The sequence below is a fragment of the Mus caroli genome, unplaced genomic scaffold (genome assembly GCF_978045245.1).
Source record: "Mus caroli unplaced genomic scaffold, Mus_caroli_1 scaffold_4, whole genome shotgun sequence".
Taxonomy (NCBI): Eukaryota; Metazoa; Chordata; class Mammalia; order Rodentia; family Muridae; genus Mus; species Mus caroli.
The window spans coordinates 150,236,247-150,260,502 of record NW_028227259.1 but is presented as its reverse complement, the minus strand read 5'-3'; the positions used below and the strand labels follow the sequence as shown (position 1 = coordinate 150,260,502).

Here is a 24,256-nt window from a genome sequence, read left to right as displayed (position 1 = left end):
AGAATCTGTGGTAACCAATTGTTGGGCTGGTCATTTTGTGTACTTTATAAAGGTTGTCTTCAAATTATTTTAATGCTATCTCTGTCCCTGCAGAGATCTGATTACAGGCTGGACTTTTTTATTGTTATTCTTATGGCAAAATAATATTTTGTAAACACTCCCTCCAACATCTTCTGATTGGTTTATTAAAGAGTTGATGGCCTATATCAAGCCAGGAAAGGATAGGTGAGACTCCCGGGCAGAGATAAGAATGCTGGGAAAGAATCAGGCAAAAGGATTCGCCAGCCAGATGAGGAGAAAGGAACTGGTGCCAGGTACTCAGGAGGTAATGGCCCAAGAGGTAGAATGTAGATTAATATAAGCTGGTTAATTTAAGTATAAGAGCTTGTTGGGAACAAGGCTAAGTTAAATTTAAGCTTTCATAATTAATAAAAAGTTCTCCATGCAGTTAATTGGGCTTCTGTTGAGTGTGAGACAGTTTGGCAATAACCAGTAACAGACACAGAATAAATGAGCCCTGATTACAATTGGGAATGTTTCTTTGAGTCTTTTAGGTATTGATTTGAGCTGGAATTACAAGAGTAAAGAGGAAGATGAAATAAGAAACAGAGATTTTATTATTAAAGTATAAATAGGATGTTACTTTTGCTAGAGCAGAACCTGAAATGTAGGATCAAATGACCAGGATGGCTTGAACCTGAAGTGCTTGATATCTTGTGACAATCTTGTAACAATATGTCACATCAGTGCTTCTCAACTTAGGCTGTGCAGGGGAAGTAAGGTGTGCGTTTTAAAGCCACACTTGTGGTGAATTATTTCAGCAGATCTGATTTGACCAGACATTGTGAAGGTTTAGGGTTCTTCAGTAGTTCTAAAGCACAGCCAGTGATTGGGGGCCCCTGACACCTAGAAAGTTCTCTTAAGTCCTAGTTATGTCCTCCACTCACAAACCATAGTAAGGTGATTAATTATGCTATGTGCACAATCACTCCCCATTAACTCCAGTTAATTTGGAATTAATTTCAAGATTTCGTATAGCCTTGTCCCACTAATCTGAACTGACTCTAAATGCATTCTTTATTTGATCTTTATTTCAGATGCAGCTCAGAGAGGAATCCTGAGCTCAGATTTAAGATAAGCTCAGGATCTTAAACTTCATATCAGACTACACATACATTCTTTTTTACATACATTATTACAAGGTTAATGAGCATCGTGGGGGTTTCAGTGAGAATGGTCCGCACAGGTTTATGTTTGGATACTTGGGTCCCAGTTGATAGAACTGTTTTGGAAGGATTAGGAGGAGAGGGAGACCTCGATGGAGGAGAAGTATCACTGGGAGTGGGCTTTAAAGTTTCAAAAGGCTGGTACCATCCATTCTGTCTCCTCTCCTCTCCTCTCCTCTCCTCTCCTCTCCTCTCCTCTCCTCTCCTCTCCTCTCCTCTCCTCTCCTCTCCTCTCCTCTCCTCTCCTCTCCTGTCCGCTGTTCCTGCCACCATGTCTTCACCCTATCACCATGGACTTTAATGTTCTGTAACCATAAGCTCAATTAAACACTTTAAAAAAATAAGTTGTGTTAGTCATGGTTTCTTATCACAGCAACAGAAAAGAGCTAAGACAAGCATTTTAGTTTCCACATGTAAAGCTTTAAGTCTTTTTTAATATAAAAAGTTGAAATATCATTTGTTGAGAACATTTCTTGCCTCACCTGTGTCTCTTCACAAGGCTGGACAGTGAAGTTCTGCAGGACTCCTATGACAGCAAGTTTCATGCTGATGAGAGAAAACCTCATGCCTAGGCAGTTCCTGGGTCCACTCCCAAAGGGCATGTATATATATGGATCAATGTTGCCCTTGTTCTCCTTGCTGAACCTGGAACCACAGAAGAGATGGAAATGAGGTGATGGAACCTAGAGACCCCAAGAGCTGCAAGTTTGGAATTCACCTCAAGCAAGATAGCACAGCATATATTTGTGGACTTGTAGCTGAATCCTTGCTGCAGGTGCCTGACTAAAATCCTCTGAGCTACAGGTCCTTTCCACTCACACCAAAACATAAGCATGCTGTATTTTTGAGACAAATTGAAGTAAATGCCTTAAACAAACAAACAAACAAAATTCCCAACCAGAATGGTGATATGTTCTGCTCTGAAAGTCATATTGGGATTTGACCAATGAAGGCAAAATAGGTTCCTGTATCACACTTCGGGGGAATGTGAAGAAACTCTATTACTATAGGGGATGCTAATTTCCCCTCACTCCCACTGCTAACCTTCCCTCTCCTTTCTTCCCTTTCTTTGTACTTCTGCTCATCTGTATTTTCCTTGATTCCTTCTTCTTCTCTCTCTCTCTCTTCTTTCTCAGAATTGTTTTTTTTTCTTTCTCCCTCCTCCTCCATAGAATAGCTAAAGCCAAATAATTTTCTGGGGCACAGGACAAGTCTCTATTGTAGCTTCATGTATGATTTTCATGTCTACCTTCTCTACAAAGCTAAAGAAAATCTACTGAACACTTAAAGCTGAATTTATTCAAATTTGATTTTTTTTATTATTTGAATATATAAATGAAAATAAATGGTCCTGAAATGTGAGAATCATAGAAATGATTGATGTTTTAAATCTGTTTTCATATTTTGAGGAGAAAATGAAATATTTGCATAGGATATGCTATAAAATAACATGGGAGTGTGAACAAATCGGGTTGTGGACACAAGAGGGAGTTCACACAGTGGACACAAGAAGTTTGTTTTATTAATTATATGGGAATTGGGAGAATTCTCATGCAGGAAAATACTTGTATGGCAAGTGTAAATACCTGGGTTTGATCCCAAGAACATCCACAGAACTTTGATCATGGTGTTGTGTGCCTCGCAGTGGCTAACTGGGAGGTGGGGATGATTACAACCCTGGACTGCACTATCCAACTACACTACTCCAATTAGTGAAATCCTAAAGCAATGAGAGGTCCCGTCACAAACAAAAGGTGGAGGGCACTTGGAGAGTGGCATCTGAGGTTTGCTCCAGACCTCAGATATAACTATGTTCATCCAATTGTTCATATACACTTACACACAGTAGGTTGTAGGGGTGTACCCCTACAACCACCTGTACACATACATGGACCCCCTACACAAAAAAAAATCATATGGTCTCATAACCTAGAGTATACTGAAATACAGGTCAAATAGTCAAATGTTCTATACACTTATTTAGGTTTTTCACTGACCGACTCAGTCCTGGTAATCATCTGCATGTACTGTTTGATGGTTGTATTAGTCAAAGAAAAGTAAAGTTACAGGCTGTGAACTACAAGAGCCAAAGTAGTGAGACTGGGAAAAACCCATAGATTTAATGGCCAAGGAAGCAGAGAAATCAATCAACTCTGATAGATCCCTTCCATATGTTCAGTGTTCAGAACTAATCACAACACTAGGGCCACCACTGCCAACATGACAAGGTCCCAGCCATAAGGCACAATGAATGAGCCTATGAAGTCTGGGTGCCAGACTCACTCTTCCTCAAGCTACTGTCTTAAATTGTGTTCTTGGTTTTGCTTTCTGACACAGTAGGGCAACACAAAGCATTTTTAAACTGAAAACATGCCTGATTCCTGACCTTGACTCTAACAAGGATGTTCAAGCCAGTTCCAAGGAAGAATATCTCAGACTCAGGAGTGATTCAGGCTTTCATGGAGACTGGGCAGAAACTAGACCAGAAAGGCAGATCAAGACAGGATTGGAGTCTGTATGGTTTCTATTGTCTCCACATTCCAGACCTCTATTTGTGCTGTTATATCTACACTGGAGGACCCAGGAGGAGGTTTGTAAACAAATGGATGAGGGAACTGTTTTCTAGAGCTGATGATGGGGCCAATGAGATGGCTCAGTGGATAAAGGAGCTTGCTGCCAAGCCTGATGATGTGAGTCCCATCCTCAGGACCCACATGGTAGAAGAGTAAAACAACTCCCCAAAGATGACCTCTGATCTCCACACATACTACAACATGCACACCCCTTCTTTACACAAATCTAGTAAAATCCTCTAAAGTTAGTGATAAATTAATGGAGATAAGGGTGCTTGAAAGAAAAAAAATGCTCATTTCTAGAGTTAGTGCTTCATGAAATTATAGCAGAAGTATAGCAAGAAGACATACATACTATGAAATAGCAGATTGCTTGTGATTTACGTTAAGTAAACAGTAACTCAAATATAGCTGAAATGATGCTACATCAGCTTTTCTATCAGTGTGTGTGCACTAAAAGATGTGCATCTATAAGGATATGTATCACCTTATTAATGAGGTTAATACTCTAGCACTCTGAATGGTATGTGTGCAATTTCAACAATAATTATCATTTTGAACTTTTAAAAGTTCTAATTGCAGGGTCTGGGGAGATTGCTCAGTGATCAATAGAGTTCAGTGCTTTTGAAAACAAAACAAAACAAAACAAAACAAAACAAAACAAAACAAAACAAAACAAAACAAACTAACAAACAAAAAAACCTGAGTTTGATCCTCAGAATCCGCACTAGGCACTTCACAGTCTCTTGCAACTCGAGTTCTAGAAGATCTGATGTCTTCTGGATTTGATTGTACTCCCTCTCCTCTCCTCCTCTCCTCTCCTCTCCTCTCCTCTCCTCTCCTCTCCTCTCCTCTCCTCTCCTCTCCTCTCCTCTCCTCTCCTCTCCTCTCCTCTCCCCTCCCCTCCCCTCCCCTCCCCTCCCCTCCCCTCCCCTCCCCTCCCCTCCCCTCCCCTCCCCTCCCCTCCCCTCCCCTCCCCTCCCCTCCCCTCCCCTCCCCTCCCCTCCCCTCCCCTCCCCTCCCCTCCCCTCCCCTCCCCTCCCCTCCCCTCCCCTCCCCTCCCCTCCCCTCCCCTCCCCTCTCTCTTTCTCTCTCCCTCCCTTTCTCTCTCTCCTCTCTCTGTCCCCTCCCTATGGATCAGGATAAGATTTACTCCTTAGTTACTGCTACAGCTCCTGCCTGCATGCCACCATGTTCCCTACCATGATGATATGGACTAAACCCCTAAAACTGTAAGCAAGCCTCTAATAAATGTTTTCTTTCAGAATAGTTGCCTTGGTCATGGCATCTGTCTTAGTATTTTTATTGCTGTGAATAGACACCATGACCATGGCTACTCTTATACAGGAAAAGACTTTATTGGTGCTGGTTTACAGTTTCAGAGGGTCAGTTCATTATCATCATCATCATGGGAAACATGATATTCCACAGGCAGACTTGGTGATAGAAGAGTCAAGAGCTCTATATCTTGATCTGAAGGCAACCAGAAGGTATCTCACTTCTGCAGGCAGTCAGCAGGAGGATCTCTCCCATACAGGTGAATCTTGAATGTAAGACCTCAAAGTCTACCCCCACAGTAACACATTTTCTCCAAGGCCACACCTTTTCTAAAAGCACATCCCTCATAGGGATAGGCCACTCCCAGTAGGCCAAGCATTCAAATACTTGTTTCTATGGGGACCAAATCTATTCAAACCATGACTGTATCTCTTTACAGCATGGAACAGCAAATAAAACAGATGTTATACATTTAACCTGACTGGTTCATGGTGGAAATCCATTTCCAATATCTCTGTACCTTTCAGGGCAGAATTCCTGAGGCTCTGGCCAGTACTCAGGGCTTCGGTGAAGAGAATAGATTGGTATCATAACTATAGTCCCTTTGGGAATGAGCACTCCCTTGATTTTCACATCTTTTTTTGAGATCCTATCTAGCCTGATAGCAGTTGGGTACAATCTTAGACTTTCATTCACCACCATGTCCAGGTACTCCATGTCCATCAGGGCATCATAGGTGACAGGTGCCTAGGAAAAGGACACAGATGTTTCCAGATGAGGTTTGGATTTAATCTTCAGAAGCTCTAAGGTCTAACTCAATAGGTGGAAAAACTTAGTCTTAGTAAATCATCTACACCTATGATGATTGGATATGAGATATAGCTATAAATATTGGAGCTATTGGGATACTCCCCTGCCCAGATCCCCCATTCTCATTTGGGAGGGAGGGAAGGAGGGAAGGAGGGAAGGAGGGAGGGAGAGAGGGAGAGAGGGAGAGAGGGAGGGAGGGAGAGAGAGAGAGAGAGAGAGAGAGAGAGAGAGAGAGAGAGAGAGAGAGAGAGAGAGAGAGAGAGAGAGAGAGATTTGAAAAGAAAACAGATCCACATATAATTTAGGGGAAAGGAGAATCCTGGTAAGAGTGGTCAGGGAGGATCCTGGAGGGAAAAGTGGGAGGGGAATGAACCTGAGTCAGCTTTAACGCCATGCATATGAGAATGGCCCAGAGACTCACATTGCTTTGAGTGCTAACTTTTAACAGACTATAAATTTAAAAATGTTTAAAGTCATTTGCTACTGGGACCAGAAGCCACGCTCAACACCGTCCTTGGTAGCTGGGCAAGTGTAACAATTGCTGCTTCCAGGCCTGATGATGAATTCTTGAGGAGATGCATTTCGCTCCATTCTGCCTGAGCAGCCACATGAATCCCAAGTAACTTCACAATTCCAAATCTCCCAGTCGAGCAAGGAGATGGAGACAGTATGGGTATTATTATGTCTGTTACCTTGCTTGACATTCAAAAGACTATCCTGTAGAGATTTAGAGTTTGGTTTAGAAGGCTTATGAGATAGTTCAGGGATTCAAGGTATTGGCCTGAAATCAGTGTCTAGCAACAAAATTGTAGAAAGAGAGACCTGACTGCTTCAAGTTATTCTCTGACCTCCACACATGTGCTGTGGCATGGACACCTATGCACATACACACAAAGTAAATAAAACAATAACAACAATAATAACTAGTAGGCTTGGGAGCTAGAGACATTGGCTCATCCCTTGGCTTCTTCAACTCTAGCTATATCAATGAGTGCATTCCCATACAGCTAGGGTTAAAACATTTTCCAACTCTAAGTGTTTGATCTGGAGACTCCCAAGAGGATGAGAGAACCTGTCTGGCACACTGACTGTAAAAAAAAAGGCTAATGTCAGTAGAGGGTGCCGATACTCAACGAAACTATTAAAATGATGTTAGCTAGCATCCAAAGCTTCAAACAGTAAGTAGTCTGATACATCATTAATGTCATTACCAATCCTAGGAAAGAAAAAACTTCTTATCTCAACTCAGGTACATAACACACATAAATGCCATGCTATTGGACTGGTCAGCAGATCCATTGAGAGTAATGACTACTCAGCCTGCTGAGATCACTGAAGGCCAGGCTAGCAGACCTTAGATAGACAGGGCAGCACCCCACAGGTATCATCAGAGATAACTGTCCAGACACGTGGAGATTGGTGCTTATTCTTAAGAGTCATACAGATTTCCTGGGTTTCTCCTACCTGGCTTTGTTGTCATTAAAAATAACAAATACACCTGAACCAACTCTCTACTAAAGATTGTGTATTTATGAGTCACATTCATTTCTTATGTCCCTCCCTTTATTTCTCTTTTAGACTCGTGCTGGGTGGAAGAACCATTGTATAGCTCTCTGTGAAAATTCTCGTTGCAAGTGGGACATGTTCTTGTTAGTCCTTTACCTCTGCCTTCCCTCTCTGAGTACCATCCACTCACCTTATTGGGCAGAGTTCTGTCAATCTCATCCTGAAGTTTTTTTTGCACATCAGGGTGAGTGGCCAGTTCATACATTATGAGGGAAATGGAAGTGCTTGTGGCATCATAGCCCCCGAAAATAAAAATAACAACTTGTGCTGCCATTTCTAGATCAGAAAGAGCTAAAAGGGAAAAAACATTTCAGATAAGGAGGGTCAAAGCAGAACATCATAGTTGAGATGAGAGGAAATTCAAGTGTTACTCCTAGCTGTCTAGAGAACAGAAAAAGGCAGTTCACAGGAACTGGGACTGAATTCCATTCTGGTGTCTGTTTGAAACACCAGGAAAAGGTCAAATTATTATTATACTTTAAATATATTTTATGTCTATGGGTGTTTTATCTGCATATATACAGATATAGCAGGAGTCAATACATATATATCTGACTCAATACATATATATCTGTGTACCACATATATGCCTGGTATTCAGAGAGGACAAGAGTGGGCCTGTGACATCATATCCCATGTGATTAGAATTACAAATGCCTATAAGCTACCATGTGAATGGAATGTGTTGTGAATGGAATCCAGGTCCTCTAGAAGAGCAATCAGTACTCTTAACTGCTAAGCCATCTCTTCAGTCCCAAGATCAAATTATTTTAATCCAGAATTAATGGTCTAAGATATGTATTATTGTATACCAACTGTGTTAGGTAAAATTTATATCATCACAATAGGGAAATTTCAAGAGACAGGATTCTATCCAACCTATACTGTTATCATAGTGTGGAATAAAGAAAAGTATTGTCATAATTGACAGTGATTGTGGTGATTGTTGATATGACAGGACCTGGAGTCACCTAGGAGACAAGCGTCCTGGAATGCTGTTACAGTATTACCTAGTTTTAGTTACTTTCTGGATATGCTTATTATGGTTTGTCTTGAGTAAGTTTATTGATCTTGTTTCCAAATATTTACTTTCATTTGTGCATGAGTGTGCCTGGGAGTGTGAGTGTGCATGTGAATGTGTGTACCCTTGTGTGTGTGTGAGTGTGTGTGTGTGTGTCAGATTCCCTGAAACTGGAGTTACAGGTGGCTGTGAGCTCTGGAAGAGCAGCAGGTGTTCATAACTGCTGAGCCACTGCTCCAGTCCTGGATGACCTATCTTAATTGTGGCACCATCCCATGAGCTAGCTTCCTGGACAGAATAAAAAGGAGAAAGCAAGCTGAGTACCAGCACTCATACTTCCTGGTTGTGGGTGAAGTGTGAGCAGCTGTCTTGAGCTCCTGATGCCATGACTCCTGCTACAATGTTGGACCATGATAGGCACCACTATCCCCTGGATAAAACCCATAGAATACCAAAAGCAGGACTCAACCTTACATAAGTGATCTCAGTGTAGGTCCATCTTATAACACATGTACCACTCTGCAGGGCAGGGTTGTTGGATGGCGGTGTGGCTGTTACATGGGTATGGGTAGTAGTATATTGGCGATCTCTACACTTTCTTCTCAGTTCTTCTATGACCAGAAATTGCCTTACAAATTAAGGTCTGTTTTAGGAATCAAAACTATATAAGGGTTGGTAAGATGGATCAGTGGATAAAGGTCCTTGTTGATGAGGCTAAGTTTGATTCCTGAACCCATGTAATGGTGTACAAAGAGACCTGACTCTACAAAGTTATGTTGTGATCTGTGCACAGCAGATGCACCCCTCCATACCACACACACAAATTATGTCTCTGCCGTCACTGCTACTGATTATATGTTTTAGAAAACTTAAATTAAAGGGGCTAGAGAGATGGCTCTGACAGTAAGAGCTCCTTTTGTACAAGTGGGTAGGACCTGAATTCAAATCAAAGAACTCACATAAATAGATACAGTCACACATTCTCATAATTTCATCAAAGTGGGAATGGAGATAGAAAGGTCACTGTGGCTTTGTGGCTATCAAACTAGATCCAGATTCATTTACAGACCCTGCTTCAAAAGATTAATACAGCAAGAGGACAGAATACAAACATTCTCCTTTGGTCTTTTTGAGCACACCACACACATCCCATACACACACCACACACATACAAACTACACATACACACACTACACATCATAGATACCACATACAAATATGCACACATATCACTCATACTGCACACCATACATACCACATACAAACACACACACATACACACACATATCACATACACCATATACACATACACTATACTACACATATACATACACACACCACACTAAACAACACACATACACACACACACGCATAAATAAATAAATAAATAAATAAATAAATAAATAAATACTAAAAGAAATGGTAAGGACCAACAACATCACACAAAGAGCCCTGAGTGAACATGCATAAGACAGCTGAATGTAAAATAACTAGTAGTCAAAGGAGCATAGCAGGGAATGCAGGAGGTCATAGTGATAGAAGCAAGTGAACACATTTTTTAAATAATTAAGGTGTGGTGGTGCATGCCTTTAATCCCAGCACTCGGGAGGCAGAGGCAGGCAGATTTCTGAGTTTGAGGCCAGCCTGGTCTACAAAGTGAGCTCCAGGACAGCCAGAGCTATAAAGAGAAACCCTGTCTCGAAAAAAAAAAAAGAAAAGAAAACAAAACAAAAGAATAGAATTTAAAAATTTTAAATAGTAAAGAACACAACATTCCTGTATGCTGAGTGATGACTGGTGAGAACAGAATAGATGATAGAGCTGGGAAGTCATCATACTGTAGCTATAATGTATAATAACAATTTCCATCTCAAAGCATCCACAGATGATATCAAACCAGAGGGAAAAGGAGGAAGAAGATCAGGGAATATTGTCCCCTAGATGCTCTTTATACAGAAAAGTAAAAATAAACTGCAGATGAAGCTGGTGAACACAATTCTACCATTGTACTGTGGCATTCCAAGAGGCCATCCCTACCACTAGACAGTGTGCTTCCTGAGAGGGCCTGGATACAAATTCCTAGGCAGAAATCCAAAATGAGTGGGATGGGATAATTTGATAATCAGTATTTGCAATGAGGACTTCTGGGCATGAACTGCTTTTCTGTGGCTGCCCTTCAGGCTCTGGTCACATTTACACTGGTGTCCTTCTAGAACATTCCTGTGGATACCATACATATAATCCATATGTGTGATGTGAGTGTCTTTCTGAAATTTGACAGAAATGCTCCCATGCCTGTAACACTAACCCCCCACACCAGGCGTGCACACATTCAGACACCTTCTTCCCTCTGGGCTTATTGATCCACAGACTGTGAAGCATCATGAGTTACCTTTCTGGGACTCTTGGCCTTTGGAGTTCTGAGTATTCATCATCAGTTGTAGAAAATCCACTCGGTTCTGGAAGTAGTGAGGGATGTTTAGTTGAGAGTCAGACTTGAAACAAGGGTTCATATCCCTTCTAAGAATATGGTCTCCAGGAGTTTACAAGTGAGGCTTGAGTTATCAATGAATATACAATCATCTATGGGGCTTGAAAAATTGCTCACTGTTTAACATCACTAAATGCTCTTGCAGAGGACCTGAGTTCAGTTCCCAGAACATACATGGTGACTCACCACTATTTATAACTTCAGTTCCAGAGGATCCAATGTCCTCTTCTGGTCTCTGCAGCCATTGCACATACATGGTGCATAGACATGCAGGTAGAACAAAGCACCCATACACTTAAAATTAAAGCATCTACCAGCAAACCTTGGGGAGCAGGACATTGCCCTGAGAAATGCAGCTTCTGGTCTTTGTTCATCCGATCTGTGTCTCTGGCTCATGAGCAGACTCCTTGACAGAGAGCTGCTGACTCCTCTCATAGCACTTTCTCAGGAAAGAACCTAAGCTTCTATTCTCTGTTCTCTCTCCACAATGCTTAACCAACAGCCTCCTTGATTAATTCTATCTGTAGTGCTCACTGCCAAGTTTTGTGGGAGCATCCCTTGGTGATCCACACTCCAGATACTACAAAATTCTAACTGGAATCACAGGGGCCTTCCTCCCCGATCTGCACACAGACTTTTTGTAACTTCCATGCTACAAATAGCAAATGTAGGCTAGCAGCTAGCAAACTATTTGTCCAGAGAAGATATTCACCTATTGGGTGAGTTAGTGGCTTAGGACCTCACTGCCAAGAAAACACCCACACAAAAAGCAAGGCATACTCAAATTTAACATGGGCCAACCTTCACCAGTTATGATGATATTTCTGTTGGAGACTATGTCAAAATAAAAGGTTTAAGATAGAAATCATTTTTGAAGATAGTAAGTTTAGAGACAGAATAATAGTAGATATAATTTCTTGGAGCAAATTCTATTTTTGACACTTTTTTTCAGTGAAGGGTGGTGGCAATGTTACTTGACCGTTACTTTTCTCAGTGTATGATATAAACTATCCCTCTTTTGGCAAAGGTACACTGTTCTTATAATTCTTTTTCATATTGATTCACCCAGCATTTATCTTCCTAAGATGTAAACACCATCTTGCTCTAATCATAGTTTTCTCTAATTACTTTTTAAGAGAACGCAAAGGAAAGTACATAGATCACACACTGATAGTCTGATACATAACCAAACCCTGAGTATCAAGATCAAATCCTGAGCATCATGATCAGGCACTGAGTGTCATGACCAAACCCTGAGCTTCATGACCACACCCTGAAAATCATGGCCAAGCCCTGAGCATCATGACCAGCCAGACCCTGAGCATCATGACCAAACCCTAAGAATCATGACCAAACCCTAAACATCATGACCAAACCCTGAGTATCATGGCCAAGCCCTGAGCATCATGAGAGTAATGTCCCATTTACCTTCTCGTTTGAAGCAAGGCGTTCTTTCTTCATCCTTTTTACAATTTTTTTGAAAAAGTTCAATGAGTCTCTTGGAAAAACGGAAAGATTTAACATCTCATATATTGGAGTAAGAAATGGAAACAGAACTACAGAGAAAAAAATTAAATGCAGAGAATGAGTGACAATGGATTTCCCAGCATCAACTGATATGTCTACAATTCAAGCCCTAAACCCAAGGCTTAGGAAAAATCATAGATGTGGAGGTAGAAAGGTTGTCAAGGCAAGAAAAGGAGAAAGCCTGCCATGAGATTGTATCTTCTAGACATGACAGGAAAACTAGATCCATGAAATCTCAAAGATATTGTTGTCCAGAAAAGACCAGTGTAATGATAACACAGTCTGACATGCCATTGTGGGAATTTTCACAGACTCTTACCTCTAGATTAAAAGCCACAGGAAATTAGTGGCTATTGAGAAAAATCATCAGTTTTCTCCAAAGATAAGGCCCTAGTAAGCTATCCAATCCCAAGGGCTTCACCATAAACATATGTACATAGAGCAATAATAAATGGGCTCGGTACAATATATACATGTGTGTATGTACATACATACATATATATGCATATACATGCATATAAACATACACATATATATGCACATATACATACATATATGCACACACATATATGCAACAATTATACTTAAAGGAAAAGAGTCATGATTTTGAGAAAGAGTTAAGGACAAGAAAGAAGTTAGAAGAGGACAGGAGGGATGGAAATAATGCAAATATAGAACCCATGTATAACATTTAAAAAAATAAAAATATAAATAATTCCCCACAATGTTGGACTCAAAAATGTCCTCTACGGTGGCAATAATTTAAACACTAATGAAGAAAAATGAAGTTTCAGATGGGATATAGAGAAAATGGAGTCCTTGAGAACTACTGGCAACACAATTGAATGCTGCAGCTGTTGTGGGAGCAACTTTTCAGTTGTCCAACTTATCGAACACAGAATACTTTTATTAAAAAAAATCACTAATTCCACACCAATTGCCCTCCCAGAAAACCCAAAAACAAATGTTGAGTCCTAATCTTGGACACCAGTGTCCATGACAGCGTTATTCACAACACCCCAAATCTGGAAATAAATTGAATGACCATCAGATGGTATGGAATATGATCTGTCTACAGAACATGGGAACTTCAGCAAATGGTTCTGTTGAATATATGATTGTAAATGAAAGAAACTTGTTGCCAAATTTCATATATTCTATAAAATATTTGTATTGTATTTTGATGCTATGCCCAGAATAGGCAGATCTACAGGAGCAGATAGGGAGCTAGGCATTTTCTTATGGTGAGGAAGAATGGGAGATGAGAATGAAATGGTTTTTTTGGAGAATACATTTTCTGGTGGGCAATGATGATAAATGTATGGACCTTTGGTAAACAACAATTGACTTGTATATTTTATGTACTTAGTTTTACATGTGAACTATATCTTAATTATGATGTTAATTTGACTAGCATGTAGAGGGGAAGTATTTAAATAGAGATGAAATAGTATACATACTTGTAGACAGAATAAATGGATCAAAAATTTTAAACTTTATGATCTTCTTGGCTTTCTGCACAAAGGGATTCTGTGGATTATTGAGGGAATCGACGTTCACTCCAAATGATGTGCCAGTGATCACATCCATGCTATAAGCTCCAAAGATGCTGAGTGGAGAGAGACATGGGAATCAACATTTGCATGTGAGGCAGCTCATATTTCTCAGCTACCCAGGCAGAGAGCCACAGAGTCAGAATCACAAGATCATCAGTGGTGCCTAGGCTCCTATCACACACTCACACGTTGGCCTTTACCTGGTGTCAGTTTGCAGATGTTGTATTCCCAGGGTTGAGGGGATACTGAGGTCCTTACAGTCCCTTCAACTGCACCACCACTTACTTACTCTTTCATGTTGATGGGCTCCCCTTTCTCTTCTTCTCGTCTCAAGTTTCTCACCAATGTATCTCCATACTGTCTCATGATGGGGAACATCTAAGAACAGAACACAACACCTGTAGTGTAAATGTCAGTTTTATTTCCTCAGATGAAGGGAGGAGATGAAAGCTATATCCAAGATGTGCAAAGACATGGCTTGGGCTGAAGTCAGAGTGTTCCCTTCTCTGTTTTAACTATCTCTAGGCCTAGTCATGGATGCTTCTACCATCTGTACAAACTAATCTTCCCAGCTGACTGATTCAACCCAGCTTCTCTTGGGTTCTGCCTAAATTGCTCTGGTTGTCCTTATACTAACTTTGGCAATACATCCTAATCTTCTGGATCTTTCTCATTCTCTGTGTAGTTCTGTCCTCAACTGTGTCTAGCTTGGTTTGTCTGCTAAATGTCTCTGTAAAACTAATACACAAACACACACACACACACACACACACACACACACACACACACACACACACACCACCACCACCACCACCACCACCACCACCATCACCACCACCACCACTACCAGAACCTGTGTCTACTCTGTTCTCTTTCCCCATCCTGCTCTTAAGTAGACTCTCTTCTTGTATATTGCTCTGGTGCTTTTTGTGCTTTGATGCCAATTCCACTTTCTCAGACAAGGAGTGGATCACAAACTCAGGTGATTTCATGTGAACCTCCCAACCTTAACTGGTCAAATAAAGGCAAGAGCCTGCGGTTGGGCAGAAGAAGGAAAAGGTGGGACTGAAAGTTTTGGACAGGGAGAGAGAGAAAGAAGGAAGGCCAATGAGGAGAAAAGGGATAGAGAAGAAGACAGAGGAAGAGGAGGTGGAAGGAAGATGAAAGCACTTGGCCTGGAGGAATGGCAAGTAGCAAAGTATTTCATAGATGGGAGTAGTGTAGTGGCATATCTGCTCAATACAGGTGTGCAGTTTATAAATATTATAACTGAGTTGTGTTTTCTTTGCATGTGTTTATTGGGGTTGGAGAATTACCACAACTTTCTTTCCTGTCTGTTCTTGTGAGAGGTGGGTGTCTCCTATCTCTGACTCATTCTGTTAAATCATTCTCTGTTCATCACTTTGTCTGCCCCTGTCCCTCAATTAGAGATCACTTTCAAACATGGCAGATTATTTCTACAAACTAACCTTACCTCCATTGTTAGGGATGAAAAGTGTGTACAAAGGCTGTATCTATATTCCAGACAGATCATATAGCAATTCAAAGCATGTCTGCACTGAAGCCAGAACACATAGACCAGAAGGTTTGTGGATGTGATCCCTTGCCAGAGCAGCCATGGTACTGGATGAAAATTCCTCTATTCTTTAGCTAAATGTAGAAACTCGGGTCCCAGAAAGACAAATCATCCCAGTCATGAGGCAATGAGTTGCAGTTGTTTTTATGACGAGTCCTCTTGGTATGAAAACAAAAGACCATCTTATAAGAATTGTAACTCAGAGGATCAATCCTTGGAAAGAGACAATAGGCTTGTTTTCTACCTGTCTCAGTTTGTTCCTCAAGGAAACACCCTCTCCATCATTACCTCATAGGATCGACCCTTGGAAAGGGACTCTGGGTTTGTTTTCTACCTGTCTCTGGATTTGTTCCTTAAGTGAACACCCTCTATAGTCACCTTCTTGAGTTTGCCACTGCTGAAGGTTGGAGACAGGAGTGTTCGAAGTCTCTTCCATTCTTCATCCTCAGATATGGTAATGGCCTTTTTCATAAATCCCACTGGCCCAAGAACCTAGGGTTCAAATGGAAAGAAAGGTTATCATATTAAAATTATGATAATCTTCACAATTTTAGAAAGTATATTAAACAAGCATCATTTGTTTAACAAATATCACTGTTAATTGTCTGGGTCTTACTAGATGTTCAACAATCTTCTACTGAAATTTTCTGTAATCCCTATAAATGAAGGTGATATCTATCCATCTCTCACAGCTTCACATCTTTCTATGACCATCTCACTTTAAATGTAAAATCACCCTTGCAGAATCCATGAGAATAGGACAGCACTACAGTGTCTTTCAAATCTGTGCAGACAAAAAAGAATGGATTAGTAACAGACAGCAACTGGTCTTGGCAAAGTATTACTAGTGTAAACAGTATGAGGAATTGAAGAATAGGGATGATGCTTTGACATGGAGTTTTTAAAACACTGTAGATGCTATAAAATAATTACTTGATATTTCAAGATATAATGCAATTATTTTATCTTAATTTTCCATACATGGACACAAGGAAAAGGAAAGATAATTCTATTTCTCTGCTAGTAACTTTTTTCCTTCATGTATATCAATGAACATTGTATCAATGGAATGTCTACATTGGCCTATCTATTTGCATATATATGTATATATGTACATACAATATTCTTCAGTCAACTTCATAATTAGTGGTGAAAGTCTGAATGTCTCATTCGCTGATTTGTGGCAATTTTAAAAGCTCTTCCCACTTTCATTCAGTCTCATTCTAGAACTGCCATCTAGTGCAATAAGGCATGAAAACAAAATACAATGCATACAGATTAGAAATCAACAATCAAAAATATTCTCATTTTCAGGCCATATAATGTCTGTGCATGAGACTTCAAATAACACAGAGAAAGAACTTATAGGAATAATAAGTGAGTTTGGCAATTGTTCCATGATACAACAGCAATTCAAAATCAAATGTTTGTATTTAACATCAATTATATTAGAAAAGAATTCAAGAATATTACACAATATTCTTACATGTCCAGAAATGTTATATGTTAAGTTAAAATATAAACTTAACAAGACATGTACAGCATTTTCAGATGAAACCTATAAAATTTCCACATGGCAGTCAAATATATAACATGTAGAACAGACAATGGTTGTGGGTTTAGATGATCCAACACAGAAAATGGTTTTATTCATGGGCCAGTTTTAAATTTTCATCGAACTGAGATCATTATCAATGTAGACAAGCTTGTTCTGATTTTTGCTAGAAAGATAAAGGGTCAAGAATATTTCAATTAACTCTAGAAAAAATGGGTAGAATGAATTCTCTTGTTGTACAGAAAGAGTTATCAATAAGATGTGACCCTAGAGGACAAAAAGAAATTGTGATCAATAGAAGAAAATAAAGAATGAGCGTCCAGTTTGTGCTGGTTTACTTTGGGTGAGAAGGTTCCAATAGGTCAATAAGCAAAAACAATTAGATTTGTCTACTTTGTTTATGTGTTTTTCTATATGTGTGTCTATGTACCACATGTTTATAATGCTCTCAGAGACCAGAAGGCATTGGATCCCTGGATCTGGGGGTGCAGATAGTTGTAAATTGTCGTGTGGGTTCTGGGAATGAACTTGGGTCCTTAGGAAGAAAATCCAGTGCTCTTAGCCACTAAGCTATCTCTTCAGTCTCTGAATAGGCTTTGATAATACTACAAGAATTCTGCGGAGGGAACAGTTTTCCCTAAATGATACACAAAGAACTGGATACAGATGGTGCAACATGAGACTATACCCGAGTTTCATACTTTATAGCCTGAAGTACAAATATATCATAGGTGTTAATGCAAAGTATAAAACTATGTGCATATTTTGTTTAAAAAAGAGAAGAGTGCTAGGCATGGCTGAGGATGTAGCTCAGTTGGCAGAGTGCTTGTCTGGCATACATGAAGCATTTGGCTTGATCCTCGGCACTGCATACATCAGGTGGGGTGGCACATACTGGGAACCCCAGCACTTGAGAAGTTGAAGGTTGAGGCAGGGTCACATGAAACCTTAATGTTAATGATACTGTGGACAGTTATCAATGTCAACCCCTTTTGTGTATCAGTTGTGCCCTAGTTAACTTCGTCAACTTGACACATCCTGGAGTCAGTCATCTAAGAGGAGAGCCTTGAATGAGGAATTGCCCACCTCAGATTGGCCTGTGAGCATGTCTGAGGGATTGTCTTGATTACTAACTGATGCAGGAAGGCCCAGTCTACTTAGGGCAGTACTATCCCTAGCTCCTGTGGTTTATAAGGAAGCAAGCTAAGCATGACTCTGAACAAACCAGTAGGCAGCTGTTCTTCATGAATTTTTTCGTTCAAGCTTCTGTTTAAGCTCCTGCCTTGACTTCATTCAGTAATAAAGTGTGACTTGGAATTGTCAGTCACTGAAGCCTTTCCTCTGATAAATTGCTTTTAGTCAGTGTTCTTTCTTTCTATCTTTCTTTTAAGAATTTTATTTTATGAATATGAATATACTGTGGCTGTCTTCAGACACAGGAGAAGAGGACATTGAATCCCATTACAAACAGTTGTGAGGCACCATGCAGTTGCTAGGAAGAGAACTCAGGACCTCTGGAAAAATGCTCAGTGTTCTTAACCACTGAGCCATCTCTCTAACTCCCAGAGGTTTTCTTTTTAAAGTGCAACAGAAATGAAAGTAGAAAAAGCAGAATTGCATTATGTTAATAATATACTATATTTATAAGTCATTATATATATATCCACGAAGAGCACCAAGAAATTTCCTTAGAATGGTGGTGGCTCTTTACCATTATTATATAATTATCTTAAAAATTTAAATTTCATAGAATGTTGTAGTGGGTTGAATAGGAGAAGCCCACACAGGCTCATATATTTGAATGCATGGTCATTAGGGTGTGTTTCTACTGAGAGGGATTAGTAAGTGTGGCCTTGTTAGAGGAAGTGTGTCACTGAGGCATGAAGCCCAAGTCAAATCCAGTGTTCCTCTCTTCCTGCTGCCTGTGGATCTTGATGTAGAACCCTCAGCTACCTCTTCAGCACTATGTTTGCCTGCATGTCACTATGCTTTCCCCATGATGATAACAGACTAAACCTCTGAAACTATAAGCCAGTCCTGATGTGATCATGGTATCTCTTTACAGCAATAGAACACTGACTAAGACAATAGTAAAGATTTACATTTCAAAAAGGGGATGCCTACCTTACGGTTTGTGAAGACTGAGTAACATTCTTTCACCAGCACAATTTTGATGATCTCTGGATCCATGATAGCCAATATAGGCTTTGGGCCCAGATAAAACCTAGGGGAAAAAAGGAATGAACTGAACCTCAGAAGTCAGGTTCTGCAGCTGGAGTCACACACAAGATTTCAATCTCAAGCCCTGATGCACAGTACATATCCTCAGTTGTATAAAGCACCATAACATGAACTGCTATTTCAAGTTCTGACCATAGAATCCTTTAGAGTCTCATAAAAGGAAGTCTAATATGGCTGAAGTAGGAAAGAGGCAGTTAGTACAAAAGAGCCCTTTGAAGACATGCTGGTTATTGCCAATACCATTCTTGAGTGTTTAAATATTTCAGTATCTGGTTTGGAGGTGTGGAGGTAGAGCCCTTTTCTATCAAGTGTGTGGCACTGGGTTTGACCTCCAGAGATAAAAAAAAAATTAGAGAAAATTACAAAATGACTCAAAAGTCAAAAAAGTATGTATCAGAGGAAAGTTAGAGACAAGCTATTCAGTGTCTGTAATGATGTTGCAGAAGCATTTACTTAGGGTACACTAGAGGGTAACACATCACATGCCTGGCATTGGTCACAATGTCTCTATGGACTGTGTCACCTCAGCAATCCCTGTATACAGGCCTGTGGTTTCTGAAGATTGATGAGAAGTGATGAAGAGACAGATCCTTCTCCCACTTTCTTGTGTCTCACAATACAATGGGGGGGGGCACCTCCTCCAAGTCTCCAAAACATCATCTGTACTGACAGTAAAGGATTACACCCTTGACTCAGCCACTCCACAAAACCACTGAAGACTTAACTTAATTCCCTGAATTTCTTCTTCAGTGTCAGCAAAATTAGATGGGTAGGAAATACCCATATATACTTCTAGCAAAGTTCTTATCTTGAATATCATTAGTGGACAAAAAGAAAAATTCTTACACAGATGTCTCATTCAGGACTGAACTATCTACAATCTCTTAGGGTCTATACATTAGCCAGTTGAAGATCTCCATCATAATCATGATCTACTGAAGAAAGGAGCTTTGCTGATGAGACCAAGAGGTGAGCTACTCCATGGGTCTAATATCAAGCTGGGAGTCCTTTCAATACTATGTCCATTTAGCAGAATGATGGTAGCAGATTCTCCTCCCAACACTCTGATCCTTGCAGAATTGGGGAGAAAGATTCTAAGAGCTTGAGGCAGAGTATGCCCAGGAAACTGGTCTGGACACAATGGGGCAGTTGTACAAATGGATCCACCATGATTGTCACAGCATGCACAAGACTTCACAATCTCAAGATAGACAAAAATCTCATCATGGAGAGGGGAGTGAGCAGGAAGTCCCATCTTTTGCTGAGGACCCATTGGTGACTAATGAAGGCAACTCCCATTTCCTCCCCTCCAGTCCCCACCATCACCATTTCCCTCCAACTTCATGTGCTCTCTCTCTTTTTATAAACCCTACTTACTTCTGCCAGTATGTTCATGCATGTAGGGCTATCTACTGCAGCATGAGATAGCTGTTTGGGGGACCCATCCCTGAAGAAGTCTTATCCTCCTATCAAGATATGATTTGCCAACTTCTCAGCTAGGTGTGGGACTTTCTGACCATATCCCCACTCCATCCTGGAATTTTGTATGGCTTGATCTTGTGTAGCTAGGGAGACCATAGACACTGAAGGAGAATGTAACACTACATGGACCTAATAAGATGATCAGCAGAGCTCTCAATTCTCAACAGAGAAGCTTCTTTTGGCACAGCAGTTCTCAACTTGTGGATTGCAACCATCAGAGAACACATATTTCTGATGGTCTTATGAACTTTGATACCCTTCAGTAGCAAACTTACAGTTATGAAGTAACACCAAAAGTAAATTTATGGTTGGGGGTTCCTAAGATCATCAGAAAATATGTGTTTTATGATGGTCATGACATGCAGGTTGAGAAGTGCTGTTTTAACAGAACATGGTGACTAGCACAGAGATCCACAACTGCTCAACATGTAGAGAGGAAGAGATTGTGGATTGTTCATCTTATATGGAACATTGCTGTCATACCCTGATTTTGTCAGAGTTTGATTGCTTGTAATGAAACACAGGAACAAAAAGCAAGTTGGGTGGAGGAAAACGTGTATTCCTCTTCCACTTCCATATCTGTGTTCATTATTGAAGGAAGTCAGGACAGGGACTCAAGCAGGACAGGAACCTGGAGGTGGGAGCTGATGCAGAGGCCATGGAAGAGTGCTACTTACAGGCTTGCCCAGCCTACTTTTTTTTTTTTTTAATAGAACTCAGAAGTACCAGTCCTGGGTTGGCACCACCCACTATGGACTGGGCCATTCCCACCAATCACTAATTAAGAAAATATCCTGCAGGCTTCACTGCAGCCCAGTCTTATGAAAGCAGTTTCTCAATTAAGGCCTCCTCCTCTCAGATGACTTCAGCTTGTGCCCAGTTGACATAAAATTATCCAGCACCCCTCCCCCTTCCAAGACTCAGGGATCAATCTGGAAGATGATCCAGATAGGGTGGAACGACTGTAAGAGCTGCAGGCAACAGATGACTCCAGAGAAAGTGTTTTCTGGATACAGCAGTGCAGTACCACATTTGAACTCACATCAATGATGACTGCATGCACAGAATTGTAAGGACTTCCCATGTTTCTGAACATGTGCTTAGAGGTTGTGAACATAGTCTTAATTTATTAGAAGGGAGAGGTGGTAAGCCTTGGGTTTGGGGGCTACCAAATCTCAGAGGGTGGCATGGCAGACAACACTGTCAACTGAACTCATACTGTTCAACTTGCTGCCTGTGATGTGCACCACATCAAAAGGCTTCACCACAAGAACTGTGTGCTCACAATGTCCTCATGCAGGGAAGTACATTATCCTAATTAGTATGTGGAATGGAAAACTCCAGAAGACTTACCCCCATATTTTTCCATACTTTTTATAGCAATCTTCATCAAATTTCCACAGGCCCTGAGAAGACAAAGAAAATGAAACTTGTTATTGTTCTGTTACATGCTGACTGCTTCTTAACTAGGGCCAAATTACTGACTGCTTACAAAACTGGGCTTCCTGTCTCACTGGAAAGCACTGGCAAGTTCTTTATTTTATGTTATTTTCATTTAAAAAAATTTAACTTACATTACATCCCACTCACTGATCCCCTGCCAGTAACCTCCTCCTACAATCCTTCTCCCCTCACTCTCTCCTTCCCCTCTGAGTGGGTCGGGGTCTTGCTGAATATCCCACCACCTTGGTGTTTCAAGTATCTATTAGGCTAGGGGTTTCCTCTCCCAGTGAGGTCAGACAAGGAAGCCCAAGTAGAAGAACATATACCACATACAGGCAACAACTTTGAGATAGCCCTCCTGTTTCAGTTGTTTCCAATTCACATAAAGACCAAAGTTCACATCTGCTACATATATGTGGCCTAGGTCCAGCCTGTGTATATTCCCTGGTTGGTGGTTCAGACTCTGGAAGCCCCAAGAGTTCCCAAGGTTAGTTGACTCTGTTGGTCTTCCTGTGGAGTTCCTATCTCCTCCAGGGCCAACAATCCTTCCTCTTATTCTTTCATAAGAGTCCCCAAGCTCCATCCACTGTTTGGCTATGGGTGTCTCTATCTGTCTGAGTCAGCTGTTAGGTGGAGCAGAGGCAAGTTCTTATTAGAGATATCTAAAGACATCTAAAGCATTCTCCTAGTTGAACACACTGTTTCTGACTTCTGATACCACAGAACCTCCTCCTGATTTTGATGTTGTTGTTTCTGTTTTTGTTTCTCTGTGTAGCCCTGGCTGTCCTAGACTCATTTAGTAGATCAGGTTGGCCTCTAACTCACAGAGATCTGTTTACCTCTGCCTCCAGAGAAGTGGAATTAAAGGCATGTGCCAACATCCCAGTGCCCTAGGAGGTACGTTTTAATCCCAGCACTCAGGAGGCAGAAGGAGGTAGATCTTTTAAGAGTTTAAAGCCAGTCTGACCTACATGTACAGTCCAAGTCAAGATGGCTATATAGTGAGACACTGTCACACACACATAAGTCCCACTCAAAACTTTGAGGCTGGAGATACAGTTATGCAATTAAGAGTAGTGTCTGCAATAGCAGAAGAAACAAGTCCAGTTCTCAACTCCAACGTGGCAATCTACAACTATCTGTAACTCTAGTTCTAGGGATCTGACGTCATCTTCTGACCTCTACAGGCACCAGGCTCACATGTGGTGCATAGACATAAGTGCAGACCAATACACATAACCCTAAATAAAAGCAGATAAATCTAATTGTAAAACAAATTGCAACTATAGGAAATGAAAGAACATGCAGGTAGTGATAGCACCTGCCTTTAATCCCAGCACTTGGGAAGCAGAAGCAGGTGGATCTCCTCTGAGTTCCAGGGCAGCCTGATCTCTAGAGTGAGTTCCAAGACAGCTACAGATATACAGAGAAACACAATCTCAAAAAAAAAAATCAATCAATACAGATAGAAATGAATGAGCTTAAACACTACTCACATCAAAGCAATTGAAAATGGTGCCAAATAAAGGTAGAGGTTTTGGTCCAGGAATTCCTAGTTTCTTAAACAAGCCATGAGAATAGGTCCCGTATCTGTAATGTAACAGAGAAATACAAGTTTATAAATATAGACATGTGTCAGTCATGACTCAGGAACTGCAAGAATCAAACCCAAAATGTAACATCTAAATGGAAAATAGGAGTAAAAACCCAAACAGCTACAATCCCAATTACTCTCCTCTCCAATGTCCTTCCCATAAAAATGATGGGATAGAGATAGTGGAAGCTGCTGTACTTCCAGTCCAAGAGAACATCATTGATGAAAAGCCCCAGATTTGGATTTTAGAGTCTCAGGGATTCAGGCTCAAGGCTTCCCAGGGTGTTCCATTTGCTCTTGTCCATTTAGAAAATTTC

General features: G+C 40.7%; 1 protein-coding gene across 1 annotated transcript in view; it reads right to left on the bottom strand.

Moving 5' to 3' along the window:
- LOC110294273 (cytochrome P450 3A25) overlaps window positions 1–24,256 on the bottom strand; it is a 34,703-nt gene that overhangs the window by 5,108 nt on the left and 5,339 nt on the right. The window contains exons 2-12 of the mRNA XM_021162384.3: window positions 23,842–23,935; window positions 22,256–22,308; window positions 19,304–19,403; window positions 16,003–16,116; window positions 14,338–14,426; window positions 13,953–14,101; window positions 12,394–12,521; window positions 10,867–10,933; window positions 7,584–7,744; window positions 5,598–5,824; window positions 1,709–1,871 (exon numbers count right to left, since the gene is read on the bottom strand). Coding sequence (XP_021018043.2) covers window positions 1,709–1,871; window positions 5,598–5,824; window positions 7,584–7,744; window positions 10,867–10,933; window positions 12,394–12,521; window positions 13,953–14,101; window positions 14,338–14,426; window positions 16,003–16,116; window positions 19,304–19,403; window positions 22,256–22,308; window positions 23,842–23,935 — 1,345 coding nt within the window. The remainder of the gene's footprint in view (window positions 1–1,708; window positions 1,872–5,597; window positions 5,825–7,583; window positions 7,745–10,866; window positions 10,934–12,393; window positions 12,522–13,952; window positions 14,102–14,337; window positions 14,427–16,002; window positions 16,117–19,303; window positions 19,404–22,255; window positions 22,309–23,841; window positions 23,936–24,256) is intronic.